This window comes from Brienomyrus brachyistius, chromosome 5, assembly GCF_023856365.1.
Source record: "Brienomyrus brachyistius isolate T26 chromosome 5, BBRACH_0.4, whole genome shotgun sequence".
NCBI classification, from domain to species: Eukaryota; Metazoa; Chordata; class Actinopteri; order Osteoglossiformes; family Mormyridae; genus Brienomyrus; species Brienomyrus brachyistius.
In genome coordinates this window covers 18,567,048-18,581,811 of record NC_064537.1, presented here as the reverse complement: position 1 = coordinate 18,581,811, position 14,764 = coordinate 18,567,048, and the positions used below count along the sequence as shown (strand labels likewise).

The 14,764-nt window shown below is 41.2% G+C and overlaps 2 protein-coding genes across 5 annotated transcripts in view; one reads left to right on the top strand and one right to left on the bottom strand.

Annotated features, from left to right (window-relative positions):
- Positions 1-41: 41 nt before the first annotated feature.
- Positions 42-5,140, top strand: nkiras2 (NFKB inhibitor interacting Ras-like 2). 3 transcript variants are annotated; one of them, XM_049014876.1, is made up of 4 exons: positions 42-319; positions 872-1,002; positions 1,415-1,656; positions 3,930-5,140. In XM_049014876.1, exons 2-4 carry the CDS (start codon positions 909-911, stop codon positions 4,170-4,172), a joined length of 579 nt encoding a protein of 192 aa, XP_048870833.1. In that variant the 5' UTR covers positions 42-319; positions 872-908; the 3' UTR covers positions 4,173-5,140. The 3 variants fall into 3 exon arrangements, with proteins under 3 accessions (XP_048870833.1, XP_048870832.1, XP_048870834.1); XM_049014875.1 differs by having other exon boundaries at positions 279-368; XM_049014877.1 differs by lacking the exon at positions 42-319 and adding an exon at positions 399-545.
- Positions 5,141-11,860: 6,720 nt separating this feature from the next.
- Positions 11,861-14,764, bottom strand: part of LOC125742635 (zinc finger protein 385C-like) — a 142,007-nt gene continuing 139,103 nt past the window's right edge. For both annotated transcript variants that reach the window (XM_049014835.1, XM_049014836.1), the window contains one exon: positions 11,861-14,202. In XM_049014835.1, coding sequence (XP_048870792.1) covers positions 13,972-14,202 — 231 coding nt within the window. In that variant the 3' untranslated portion in view covers positions 11,861-13,971. The remainder of the gene's footprint in view (positions 14,203-14,764) is intronic.

Below are 14,764 nucleotides of genomic sequence, written 5' to 3'. Positions count from 1 at the left end.
GCTGCGAAGGCGATGGATCAGACGGTTCAGTATATTTAGTATACAGTATGTAACATCGCGGTTAGGTATGGCTATATCCCATCAGTCAGTTTTCATTAAAAATGATAGATAGATAGATAGATAGATAGATAGATAGATAGATAGATAGATAGATAGATAGATAGATAGATAGATAGATAGATAGATAGATAGATAGATTTGCGACATGTGCCTGTAATGACCTCCAAACGGCAGGGGGCGTGCTGAGATGCAAGCGACTCTGCGATGTCCAGCCTTCATCAGGTGATCATCATGAAAGTAAACAGGAAGTTGAGAAGAGGTGAGTGCAGTCTTCAGCTGGTTGTCGTTGTACTTTACATGTTTTAGAAGTAAGCACTTTTACATTTATGCTTTGTTTATCTGGTATGTTTTGAACATGACTTGTTGCTAGAACGGCGAAAAATTTACTAATGGGGCCATATGGAAAAGTTAACCATTTCCCCTACTGCCTAATCTGCTGACATACACATATAAACTGGTACTGATATAAACTGACGAACTGAAAGGCAAGTCTATTTCTCTGTCTTCCTTAAGTAGGTGGAAATACTCAGCATAATATTAATGACCAAAATAAAAGATATTGATAATACATCGGAAAATGGCGTTCTGAAGCAATACCTCGCAGCTATGCTGTATACAATGTCCGTTATTTAAATTTGCTTGAGTGTAGGGCAAGTATGTCAACCACCATCTACATCCACATATCCTATTATAACGCCAGCTTTCTGTAAGTGAATGGCTGGTTCCGTGTTCTCTTACATCACTGTATATCTGACTTGATTTTAAAATACGATGTATAAAGCCTGATCGATATTGTACGAATCAATTTCAGTTGAAGGAGTTTGACTCTACCGTGAAAATACTTCATAATGGGCAAAAGTTGTAAGGTGGTGGTTTGCGGACAAGCTGCCGTTGGTAAAACCGCTGTGCTGGAGCATCTTCTATATGCCAATCATGTTATCGGTAAGTGTTATACCCTTTAATACCCTTGATAATAACACGATATCGATAAGTTCCTACAGTGTAAACATGATTACTGCGAATGCACTCTGAGTAATAGTATAGGGAATTCGTAAACGTGCCATGTTATTTAACATACTTGGTTGGTATATCTAAACAATATCTTTGTGTTGTGGGATGTTTTAAAGATGCAAATTGAATATAGATGGATTAGATGTTTGTCAGCGCTTTAATATCCATTCTTTTTTAATATATAAAACTGAAAAAAGGTAATCATAAAAATGGCTTTCATAATACATCTAGATCTCAATACAACTTTTACATGGGACATGGTCCGCCCATTCGCCAAAATGCCTGGCTTTGGATATTATGATATTATTTAAAAGTAGAGTAAGCTCAGCTTGCTTCTCCACAGGCTCTGAGCCAATGGAGACCCTTGAGGACATCTACATTGGCTCTGTGGAAACTGACAGGGGCGTGCGTGAGCAGCTGCGCTTCTATGACACACGAGGACTGAAGGATGGCCTGGAGTTCCCAAGGCATTACTACAGCTTTGCCGATGGCTTTGTGCTCATGTACAGCATTGACAGTAAGGAGTCCTTTAAGCGCGTGGAGGCGCTCAAGAAAGACATCGACCGCTACCGTGACAAGAAGGAGGTGCGTGGTGATGCTTGACAAACCGACAAAGTGCTGATTGGTGTAATGAGCCGAGGGCAGGGAGGATTAAGATTTATTTCCCATCGCTAGGCACTTTCCCCGCTGAAGTTCCTAGTTCCTAGCTCTGAGTTCTGGGGCCTTAATGACTGGGAACTTTTGTAGTTCCTGGCCACTTTCATGTGTTGCTTTACAGTAGCACAACAGGAACTGTGGCCTTTGTGCTAAATAAGCCTGGGAGACATAAAGAACTTGTATGTTAAACTTCACATGTAATTTTATAGAAAGCTGCACCACCACCGTAAAACAATGAAGGATGAAAAAGTCTTTTTTTTTTAGGTGTTAATTAAATTAGTTAATTATTGGGGGGATCGATCACGCTCATAATGGCCTTTTACTCTCATTTTATTTATATATCGTGCAAGATGTTTGTAATTTATTATTGAATCTGGAAGGCAGATCAGTCTTTGATTTTCCACAGAATCAAAAATGATGTAACTATGGCTGTCAATGAATATGCTAAATTTCATTCAAATATGATATAACCTCATTGTAAAAAAACATTCTAGTGTGGGCCTGTGCCGCTGCACTGAATGTACCTCATGACAGCCAGGAGTCAGAATGTCATTTTCATGGATTGCCGCAAACGAATGGTTCAGCAAACACCATGTGGTGATGATGGCAGAGCGTCACAACCCAACTCTGCTCCAGAGAGAGAGAGTTGCACTCTGAGCAATCTAAAAAAAAAAGTCCTGTTTGGAAAAATTTCAGATTTTGGTCAGTAGATGGAAAAATTGTGGAATCTTTAAGTGAAGTTGTATACAAGCTCTGTAAGCCACAGGTAGCCTGCCATTCCAGCACTAGCAAGCTAACGGGCACAACTCAAAAGTATGCACCCAAATGAGCTTGATCTGATGTCTGGATCTCCACCGAAACAGCCATGTTGCCTCATATTTCACTCTGCCCGCAACAACTTTGCCCTCTGCAGTGCTTTACACAAAGAAGCTTATTTCATTCATATGCACTTGCCTTAATTTTATTTAAACAAAAACATATCAAAAGTGTATGCTACTGTACTGACTGAATAGATATAGAATATTGAATAGGCTACAGGCAGAAACTTCATGCACTGCTGGTCCCCAATGGTTTGATTGTTATTTCTTGTTTCACATCAATTAAAAAATAATTATTGTTCCATGTTTATCACAGCATAGCTTGCTTGGAGCGTTGAATTGTCCTTTCTATATCCAGTAACCAATTATTATATTTGTTTATTGTTTAATGTTTAGATATGTAAATCTTTTAAAAGACATGCTTAAATAAACATACCCATACAACAGTGGTGGCTTACTGGGTAGGGAAGCGCACTTGTAATTGAAAGATTATAGGTTCAAATCCCCTACCAGCAAGGCACCACCGAGGTACCCTGAGCAAGGTACTGCCCCCAGGCACTGCTCCCTGGGCACTGAATTAGCTGCCCCCTGCTATGTCACATTGTCACATATGGGTTAAATGCAGAAAACAAATTTAGTTGTTGTGCACTGTGTGCTGTGGTGTGTCAACAATGACAACTAATCACTTTTAAGTAGTTATGTCTCTTGTTGTAATGCACAAAATAGGTTCAAACTATTCAAATATCTATCTGTTTTTTTTTTTTTTAGAAAGAATAATCAGACATAATTTTTGGCAATTTTTGACAGCACTAGACGTAACATTATTCCAGTAAGTGCTGGCAGGTTTCACTGCTGGCACCAGTGATAGTAGGCAAAAGTATATCGGTTATCGATTGAATTTTCCAATGCAAAAATATGGAGATGCAAGCAAAAAGGTATTTATTACTGCATCGAATGTAAAAGTTAAAGAGCAGCATCCCAAATCAAGGAGGGGGGTGTAACTGTGGAGTACGTGCTTGATTAATCTTCAGCAAGAAAACTTTGCTGCAAACTTGCTACCTTGTAATTTACATCGCTCACAATGGGAAAATGCAAATTTTCACCTGCTTGGCATGCCAATTCCAAATATTGCAACTGATTGGCTGAGGTAAATGTAAATGGAAAGCAAAATGCAAAGTATGTTTAAAGTCATTTGACAATTCAAATACGGGTGGATTGTTGGCCACATGGTGAGCAACAACATGGGGTCTTGACTTAGCAAGATGCCCTAGTATCAGTATAAAAATTCCGGTAAGTTCCGGCAGAGTGTATCTCATATTTTTTTTCTCTATTAGAGCACTTTTTTTTGATGGTTGGACTGACAATTGATACAATTTCGGACAGGTGACAATTGTAGTGCTGGGGAACAAAGGGGACCTGAAGCACCTGAGGAAGGTGGACTCAGAGGTGGCACAGCACTGGGCCAAGACGGAGAAGGTGCGCCTTTGGGAGGTGTCGGTATCGGACCGGCGGACTCTCATAGAGCCCTTTGTCTACCTGGCCAGCAAGATGACCCAGCCGCAGAGCAAGTCCACCTTCCCGCTGAGTCGCAACAAGAACAAGAGCAGTGGCTCACTGGACAGCTGAGAGACAAGTACACTGAGCCCACAAGTACTGCCTGACACGCTCTCCGACTCGCAGGTGCAGTGAGTGTGGGGGATGGTGTGAGAAACATGGTAATACTTTCGTTGGTGGGATTAATGCAGTTAGTTTTTGAACTGCATCTAATTATATTTAAAAATAAACAAGTTAATGATGCATTTGACCAAGGGTTCATGTTAGATCTTGCCACCGTGACGTCTATAAAATGGTCCTTCATTAACTATATAAGTTTCCTTATCGTGGCCCCAGTGCTATTTAATTTCCACTTTTATTTTGAAATGCGGGGATTACTGAACTGTTAATCATCTCTGTGTACTTTGTGTGCAAGTACTCTAATGCAATCAGGAGAATGTAAATTTGTTGCTTGTCTGTTTGTGTAGTTCAGTGAGTGACTTTGAAGTGTCTTCATCAGCGCTCTGCCTGATTTTACCAGATGATGGGACCATTAATGTTGCTTAATGGGTTTTTTTTTGGTGGTAAATGTTCAGTGCAACTGCAGCAATCTGTGTTAAGATACTGCTATCAGCTCTTATTTCCACAATTTGGAAATTGGGCACGAAAATGTGTTACTGTTGCAGAAATTTATTGATATGTGTCTTGAACAAGAAGTTCTTTCAAGATGATTGTGCACAATATGTAAGGACAACTGTTACACTGGTTATTGTTGGTGTTCTTTTGTAATGTGTATCGTGACCTATTTTTAAGAAATAATCCGAGTAAAATTCAAAGCTAAAGTCAAGTATCATAGTTTTATGAAGTTGTTTGTAGTATATTACAATTTTTACTACTGAAAGTAAATGCTGAGAATATTTCAAAACATTGAGTTTCTATTTATCAGTGTAATGAGTGGTCTAAATTGATGTTATTTTCAATTTGTTTTTCTTTGGAAGGTTTGAAATGTCTATTTTACTGATAATACGTGATTTTAAATTAAATATTGTTCGTCAATTTCACAGTATGGAACATGAATCTCAGAAGAAAAAGGATTATAAAAAGATTTCTTGTAGCACTCCTTTGATCTAAAAATTTTTGATTCCTGGTAGTAATAAAATGATACTGTAGCCGCTGTAACTCATTAGTTAATATGAATTCTAATTATGAATGCTATTTTTCTGTCATAATAACAGCTATCTCATATTTTACATACCACCATAATGTGGTTTAGGTTTTTGTGACCATCAGCCATAATATAGTCGGTTACATTTTATATATGAAATTTTACATCTCAACACCCAATGAACAGTTGTTGGGGTATACTCTATGCCGTTTTCTAAAGCCGGCCTTGTGCTTATTTCTTCTGTGAGAATGAGACCCTTTACATCTTGCTTATCGATTAATCAATGAAGCAGTGAAGTTTGCGACATGAAGTAATGCTTCACAGAGTCTAATGTTTCCAGGTTCATTCTATGAAAAAAAAACAACTTTTTACTTGTTATTTTTCTTGGGGAAGAAGTTCTCTCTCGCTGTACTAATTCTGTTCCATCTCTTCAATCCTCTCCTTTCAAAATAATTCTGTTATCATGCTGAAACATCTTATCTCTGACAGTGAGATGAGATGTAGATTCAAATAGACATGGAAAGAGCTTGACAATTATCGTGCTTCTCCGAACATGTCAAATAACTGACTAATCCTCATTAATGCAAAAATATGCAAATGGGGGTACTTTCATGGGTGACTCACAAATTTGATTTTACAGCAGCTGTGGGTTCTGACGAGCCTGACAGTGTCGCACACCGATAAATCCCCGAACTTCCTTTCGGTGTCTAGGGTTCAAATTCCCTTTGGGAGTATGTTGACATGGCATCTGATCAACATCAGAGGGCAGTGTTGCTCCGCGCTGGGTTTCCCTTGACACGATACAGTACTCTAAGGGCTGTAGAAGTGGCTTTGATTCCCCAGTTTTCCTTTACACGGAAGACCTTAATCCAGCGTAACCTCTGAATCTGACCAGAAAATTGCACTCTGTGATCTCGGCAAGGAAAAAAGAGACAACCTGTATTATCTTTTCACAGGCAGACAATTCCCCCAGAGAGCCCAGTGCAGCCCCCCCCCTGACTGCTACCTCAGTGGAGTGGTGAGTTGAGGAAGGAAATGCAGAGAGGATTAGGTACACTTCCCTGCCCTAGCTTTAACGATCGAGCCGGGGACCAGTCCTGGAAATAAACATAATATTCCCTTTCAAATTTAAACCCACCAAGTCCTGTGATTATCTTGAAACTCAGTTTGATGTTTTTTTTTTTTTCTGATTGAAATTGCCTTTTGTCTCCAGAGGATGACAGAGCATGTCCTAGGTGTGTGGAGAGTCAGTTTGCCCTGAAGTAGCCCCTTTCTGGGGTAGATGATTAGATTCTCACAGCAGGATTAATCAGAAAAATGGAAATTTGCAGAACGAATTCCATCCATTCATCCATCCATTTTCCAAACCGCTTATCCTACTGGGTCACGGGGGGCCTGGAGCCTATCCCGGAAGCAATGGGCACGAGACAGGGAACCACCCAGGATGGGGGGCCAGCCTCTCTGAGGTGTGCCCCTCTCACATGCACACCTATGGGCAATTTAGCAAGTACAATTAGCTTCAGCATGTCTTTGGACTGTGGGGGGAAACCGGAGTACCCGGAGGAAACCCCACGACGACATGGGGAGAACATGCAAACTCCACACACATGAAACCCAGGCAGAGACTCGAACCCGGGTCCTAGAGGTGTGAGGCGACAGTGCTGACCACTGCACCACCATGCCGCCCCTAGAACGAATTCCAAAGAGATGAATTTAAAATAATAAAAAGTACATTACTTTGTTATATATTCTGAAATATATAGTTTGGATATCAACCTGTTTCTTTTTTTTTAGAGCCTGGGCGAATTACTTTTTAAGTGCAGGAGTAAAACATAAATCCATCTATGTATCTTCTGTCTTGGTTATACAAGGCAGATTTGTAGTGGCACCCTGAATGAGGTGGGTAAATGTGTGATTTATGTATCATGAATAGATGTCTGTGAATATGAACTGTAGTGTCTCCAGTCAAGTCTTCTCAAAGACATCGCCTGAACTGAAAAAGCTGCCACCTTCTGAGGAACCGATCTGCTAGGGATCCAATTAATAACCAGGCTTCTTTATCATGGTGTTTTCCTGCAGGCCCAACAAGATGCTTGCAGGCAGCTGACAGCAGGAGTGTTATAATATTCAACACCACCATGTAAAACCAGTGTGGCAAATGAAGCTGATGCAGGCACATACGATTAACCGGTTTTGGTGAAGTTATGTTGGCTTTTAAACACCTGGCACAGGTTTGGCTTCATAAGAGTGAGGCATCTGATCTCTGTGCTGATAAGTGTGGATTGTTATCACAAGACAAAGGGACTGCAGTGCTTGATTTTATTTACAAGGCTGCCCATAGCTACACTTCTGTTGGTGCAGCTGCAGATGTAATAATTCACTTGCCTACAGTGTTTTTTTTTTTGCTGTGTCTGGGTCCTCTTTGGCCTTTGCTTTGGTCTATTCACTCAGCATGTGTACTTTCTTATATAGTCTTTCTCAGACCTCTAGACACAACAGGGAGTGAGTATGGAGGAGGGTCTATAGGGGCAAATGACAGGCATGTTCTGGCTACCTACATGTGATTACAAACAGGCACAATCGAACAGCATTTTCCGTTTTCAGTATGTTTACAGCTTAATTTAATAACGTCACATTTTACAGAACCTTACGGGGACATGACACATCCATGATGTGCCCACATCATGTGATGTGGTCACGCTTGCCGTAGAAGCCGACTTAAAGTGACATTCCTCTTGGATCCTTTAGGATCACCCAGTCATGTCTTTAGCAGGCATTCTTTCCAAGCGCAGCATGAATAATTGAAATGAATTGTGAATGAATGTAAACTCCGGTGGGTTTTTCCCAGGTTTCCGAGGACTTTAACCTGTAAGGTTAGGCTGTGTCTGGCTCCTGTGTAATGTCATGACAGAGCAGAGAGACGGATGTCTGTAGAAGCTGACTGCCTCTCACGTCAGAGATCTGTAAGTGGAAGGCAAGGTGCCCGTGTTTCTTTCAGGAGGAGAGTTTGATGACATCTGGGGAGGAGAGGGTGTGTGACAATGAAGCAATTTCCATAAAAGCAAAACGGGACAAGGCTGAAGTGGAAGCACCCATTTATTTTGCCATCCAGTCCATGTGTCTCTCAGGTTCTGGCTGTCCACCACATAGCGAAAACAGTAAAAGCAATGATCTCTTACCAAAATACATTTTCTGCTCTTTGTGCCTTGCTGTTATTCCATACATCAGAAAAAAGTATGTACAATGAACAATACAAGGAGTATACCGTAAATTACTGGCCAAGTCCCTGCAAAAACCGATACTCATTTTCTTGTTTGTCGAGTTTCCATGACTTACATTTTCCGGCAGACCGGGCATGAATAATAACAAATGTCTTCGAAAAGTCTATATATGTTGGAACAAACCGAGAATGGCTTGCGTTAGGATGATCTGTCACAGTGATTTTTACCAGAGGAATCAGAGGTGAAAGGTTCTCTGGATTGGGCAGCGGCCTGGACAGGCCAGCGGAGGCATGAGAAATTCACACCCAATATCTCCATGCAGGTCTTAGGTTCGCCCCCTAGGTTTTGAATTTCATTTGTCATCATCACCTCATCATGTCCTTGTAGCACAGAAAGGCTTTACCTGTCAACATACAGTCTTGATACTGTCTAGCACAGCCAAATTGCTTGTAACGATCTACCATGACCAGATAGTCATCTAAAGTTGTGCTTGAAATACTGTGGAGTCTATGTGTTGCTACTCTGTAATTGTACATCATGTATGGAATGATGATACACTCTAACATGGTAACAAAATGAAAAAAAATAAACAAAATCTTTCCCTTTGTCAGGACACAATGGGTGTTTAAGCAAGCGCCCATCTGTGATTAGCCTTGTCCAGCATCTGAAGGTGCCCCATAATTGTGACCATGGCACTGGATGGCCACACAGACCCATGTATAATAAGTCTGGTTGTGCTTTTAACATTTAAATGCTTGGATGCATTGCTTTAATGTCAAACCCCCTTTGGCATTATGATGTGGAAAGACCAAATGAATAATCAACACACTACAAATATATATCCATCCATACATCCATCGTCTAACCACCTATCCTGGTCACGGACATATATACACAGTCTGTGTTCATGTATGTTAAGTACTTATGGAAGCTTGCAAACCAAAAAAATGACAATAACATTTATTGCCATGACTATTATTAATATTAATAACCTTTTGGCACATGATAAACAATGTTTTGTAAGTATTTACATAAAAAGCAAATAAGAAAGCAGGTTTCTGAGGAGGAGAAAATAAAGCTAGGAAGATATAAAACATTATGAATTAAAATAAGGATAATATTCAACACCAAATATCATTTGTCTACATCTGTGGAAGAAAATCATGCTTAATCCACCTTAATCAGCCTTTTCTCAAATCATGGCTACACAACATTGGCTTCAGTGATAAAAACCGTTATTGATCCCTTACTGATCGTGAATTTATATTCCTTCTGGCTAGCAATGATACACCTTCCACTGGTCCATATACTGCAGACCAGGCACTTTGAGTCAGGGGATTGCCTCATTTAATCACATCATTTAATTATATAGCATAGGCCTGCCTTTATACCAAAATGGCTGCTTCGTGGTACATTTTCACTGAAGTAACTGAAATCTAACAGTAGTCATGGACAAATTTAGTTAGTTGCTCTGGAGACAGACAGCAAATGTTAAAAAAAGCAGAATAGTATGTATGAGTTACGGTTTTGTAAAGTTTACCTATATAAGCGAGTACCTTCCTGCACTTTTCCTGAGCAAGCATAATTTTCCCCATTGTCCAATCACCTCACTGCCGTTTTCTGAGAAAATGTAAATCCATGTTTCTGAGCTGTTTAACCTGTTTTTTTGGAGGCAAATAAAATGTCTTACAACAAGGAAAGCCAGTTGCGATATGAGATGCAGCAGAAGTAGCAATTCCAAAAAGTGGAGCAGAATAAAGTGATCTGCAGTCTATTTGTAAACCACGCTTGTGGTGGCCCTGATTCCTCCATGCTGCTCCATGTGATATCCAGCGGGCTGGAATGCTTTTCTGTACCCTAACATCTTATCTCACATATCAACAGAATGACTTAGTCTGCCAGGGTTATGGCATGCTTACATTTGCAATTAAATGTGCACATTCACTGATAAAGGGAAGAGAGAGAGAGAGAGAGAGAGAGAGAGAGCGAGCAAAAGAGAGGGGAAGTGAAAGTCGTAGAATTTTTAATTGGAAAATACTGGAGCACTTCCATACTTTATTTCCCTATGGCTTAAAGGAGGCAGTTTCTGAGCATATTGTGGGTCTGTAATCCAAATTTTAATACATCCATTAACCCCAATGAAACCTGAGTCACATCATCGTTTAAATCCTGTTATTGCTAAAATACCTGCTTGCTGGCACAGTAGTTTCCACCAGCAACGCTTCACCGCCCATAATAATCCCGCCCGCTGAACCTGTATCTCTTTCACGCTTTTCTACAAAACAGTGAAAAGCAGGGTTACAGTGTAAGTGTGAGCAAACCAGGCAAGTGATTCCCCTCCTTTCTTCAGTGTGACAGTCTGAAGGTCACCGCTGCAGTAAGAACTTGTCTTTGTTGCGAGATGTCAGTCTTCGCTAGCAAATTCAACACATTCTGAAAACAACTGCAATAAAAACTAAAAGAAAAGTGATATCAGATTGCGAAAAGGTTATACATTTAGCTCAAATAAAAACAGAACATTTTCTTTGTGGGACCATTGCGGAGATATAAATTTATTACAATTGCTGAAACCACCCAGTTCTTGATAAAAGTGCTGAGTAATTTCAAAGATATTAGGGTGAAATTTTGGCTGAAACTAGATGGAGAAGCATCACCTCACCAGAACGGGAATATGGCTTTAAGTGGAATTTGAGGTTGACTGAAATTCAGCAGTCCCAACGGGCCTGATCCGTTCCGGTTGACCACCAGATTTGCACCCTACAGAGTCATCCCGAGTCCTCATTACTTACTTCTGTGTAAATATGCTTGTCAGATCACTGACAAAAATTATTACTTGGCATCCATAAATAGAAAACAGACACACAAGCACCTTCTTTCAACATGGGTAACTACGGTTCGCTTATAAAATAGGTGGAACCATGGAAAAAAAACAGCTTTTCTCCTTCAAAAACATTTTTTTACAGTAAATTGATCAGTTTTCATATATATTCTTCTCAGATAAATTTGCATTTAAAGACCGTAAAAATAAGTACAATCTATATATATATATATATATATATATATATATATATATATATATATATATATATATATATATATATATATGCTATGCATTTATCTATTTATCTATATACCTATCTAAATATTTTAGTTTTTCACAATATTTCATAACAATCTCCACTTCTGCAGATTTCGTTAACAAATAAAAATCAATTAAACCAAACAACAGGCTGGTTCAGTAATAAGAAACTTGATTTCTATGGCACGACAATTGGCTTCATATTCCCAAAGGCCCACTGCATGCGGAAATGCAAGTTAAGACAGTGGGGAAGTTGGATTACTTTGCTATGGATAAGTGTAACCAGCAGGTGGTGCTGTTTCATTCCGGGAGGATGTAAGAGAGTGAGGAATACCTATAGAATTTGCTATAGTCAGCATGGTACCAGTGATAAGTGCTATGAGATCTTGCACGGTAATTCTGTTTTGTGGAACTTTCTAACAGCTGTAGTACAAGGGAGAGTAACTGAGCAAAACTGTACCGGTGCATCTACAACAAAACAACAGCATGTAAATAAGGATGACGTTTGAGTGACAATAACGCTAGACGACAGTCACAGCCATTGCTAAAAATCCCTGCTCCCAGCTGCACAATGCACTGTGCTGTAACTGGCATCTTCTCCACAGCAGATCTGCAGGCGTCTGAAAACCCCGTTTGTCCTTCCCGGCCTCGGTCTTCACAGCGTACGAAGTAGCAGCGAGCGACGGGCCGCAAACATCTCATTTCTTCTCTATCCCACCCGGTTCCTTGACGCTTGCAATGGAAGCAGCACATCTGTGGTTCCTCTGAGGCGTAAAGAGTGTCAGAGAATATGGACTATTTCGGAATTCATTCTCTAGCCCATAACGCTGCAGCCATCCAAAGATTAATTGACCTGAAAATAGAATTCCCATGATTGGCCCTCTGATAAACAGTAACGCCTTGACCCTGTTGACAAATGACCCGCCCCTATGCATGTCACATGACATGTATTTGCATGTGCTTAGTTTTTCCCGTGTTTTTCCTGCCTATTATGTCTCAAACGGTTTCAAGACCCCAAGTCTCCCCCCCCCCCCGCCACCCCCAACCTCAAGCATTCTTACTTTGCTAATTAAGTCTGTTTAACACTTTTCTTGGATTAAATCTTACAACTACACATGTAGCTAATTCCACAATGACTTGCAAGAGTCTGGAAATATACGATTCAGGAATCTCTGTCCCACTCGCTGTCCGGACTTGCAACGAGACATCGCAAAAGGAGGTGGGGATGCGTGTAACTTCCCTGACATATTTAGAAGATGTGATCAAACTAATGGGGCGGAGGGTATATTAGCTGTAGAAGTCGTGGCAGTAGGCAAATGTTTGAAGTCATGTTGGGAATATGGTGGACACTGGTAAAGCTTGGTGTTCAGTGAATGACCCTGTTAGCGCATTAGTGTCAGAATGAGGTCTGAAAGCACATGAGATTTTGAGTTGCTGTACAAATGAGTGGGAGTGACATGTGGCTGCTGGTGAAATGTAACAGGTGATACTTCCACTCGAGAACTATGAACGGTCAGAGGTATCATCCATTTTGTCACTGAATATGAACAGGGCTGGCTGGCAACATCCTCGCTATGAACGGTCTACGTCACCGTGGTGGAAACATTGGGCCGAACCGTGTGACTGGCATCGGGGTCACTGTTTCACTATTGAAACAAAAATCACTTTACTCATTTAGTTATGAAAGGCCCCACGATATGAAGGTTCCTCGCTGTTATAGAGTCGCCCATGTGCCTGATAGCTTCCGTTGGCAGACATGTTGGGCTCATGCCATTGGATCAATGGTTCCTCAGTTCCCATAATGCCCACATATTAATCACAGGGAGGCAGATTGTCAAAGGCTGGAAGCATCCAGATCTGTTTTCACGCGAATATGTAAATCCAACCCTTCTGGCTTACCACACCAGCCCCCCCCAAGTGAAAGCACTGCATGGAGCGTATTTCCATTAGGGCTGTCTGGTGGAGAGAAACTCTGGCTGTTCCCCTGCAAGTGTCACACGGCCCCTGTGCAGATCCGGCACCCCCTGCTGGGCCACCGGGTCGCCTCGTTGCGTATAAGTTGGCGATTGGAATGGCGTGGGGACCCCAGAGGTGCGTAATCCCTGCTCTTGCTTGTAAGAAATGTTTAAGAAGTGTCAAGTAAAGGGAACTCGTTGGCATCAGCCCTGTCAGGAAAACAAACAGAGGCCTTCCCCTACTGCTGACAGATTAATAATACGCAGATTTTGCTCCACCTGCTTGTTAAAGGAGAATCACGCTTCTCCAACACTCTTCAGAAAGCAAAGGAAAGCCACCATACACCTCAGCTCCTGTGAAGTGTCTGTATCGGGGTCCATGTGTCTGAAGCTCATGGGATGATATCGGCATTTAATTTTGTTTCCCTGGCTGCATAGTCCTCTCCGTCTCCAGGTTGTGGTTTCTGGGGGTCTAGTATGGGGAGAAGATGATGGGAGTGTGCGTGGCCCTCAGGGGCCCTGGGGCAGGCCGAAAGAGCGCGGGGCTCAGCAGAGGGGTCTGGATGAGGGTGGTGGTTCCTGCTGGGTGACGCAAGGCCAGCGGATTTGGGGCCATGGTGCAGAGGGCGGCCGGGTTCAGCGGGCTGGGTAGGAAGCTGGTGGTTAGGCCTTTGGTCAGCTGCTTCTGCAGGGCCAGTTTGGTCTGCAAGACAGCAGCACCCATAGGCATTACACTGGAAACATTTTAAGGGGAATATCCAACCTTTTTGCACTGCATCCCATTATACTCAGAGGTAAAGTTAGACTTCCAGTCCAGTAGGGGGCAATGTGCCAGAAAGAGGACCTGCAATCTCATCAATTATTTATCGACCCTAACAACAGCAACAGGCCGAGGATGCGGATTTTAGATTAGTGATAAAATTTTAGTGAACAAAACACTGCGGTCACTATTGATACAGACTGTCAGTAGATAGCAGGCAAGCAAATAAGAATAAACCAGCATAAATGTCAAGCAAATATCAATATTTTTAGAATAATAGTGGCCCATGTGGTTGGCGCTACTTATGTACCCACTATTATTCTGATATTGTTTGGCATAAATAGTCTATATGTTATACTGACCTAGTTGGCCACAGTTACACTAAATACACTGACTAGTTTGATAAGATGTTATCAATAGGTTTACATGAAAAATTAAGCTGCGGTGTATATACCTGTATACATCAACACTGATCCCACAATCTTTCACCTGCTAATCCTGAATG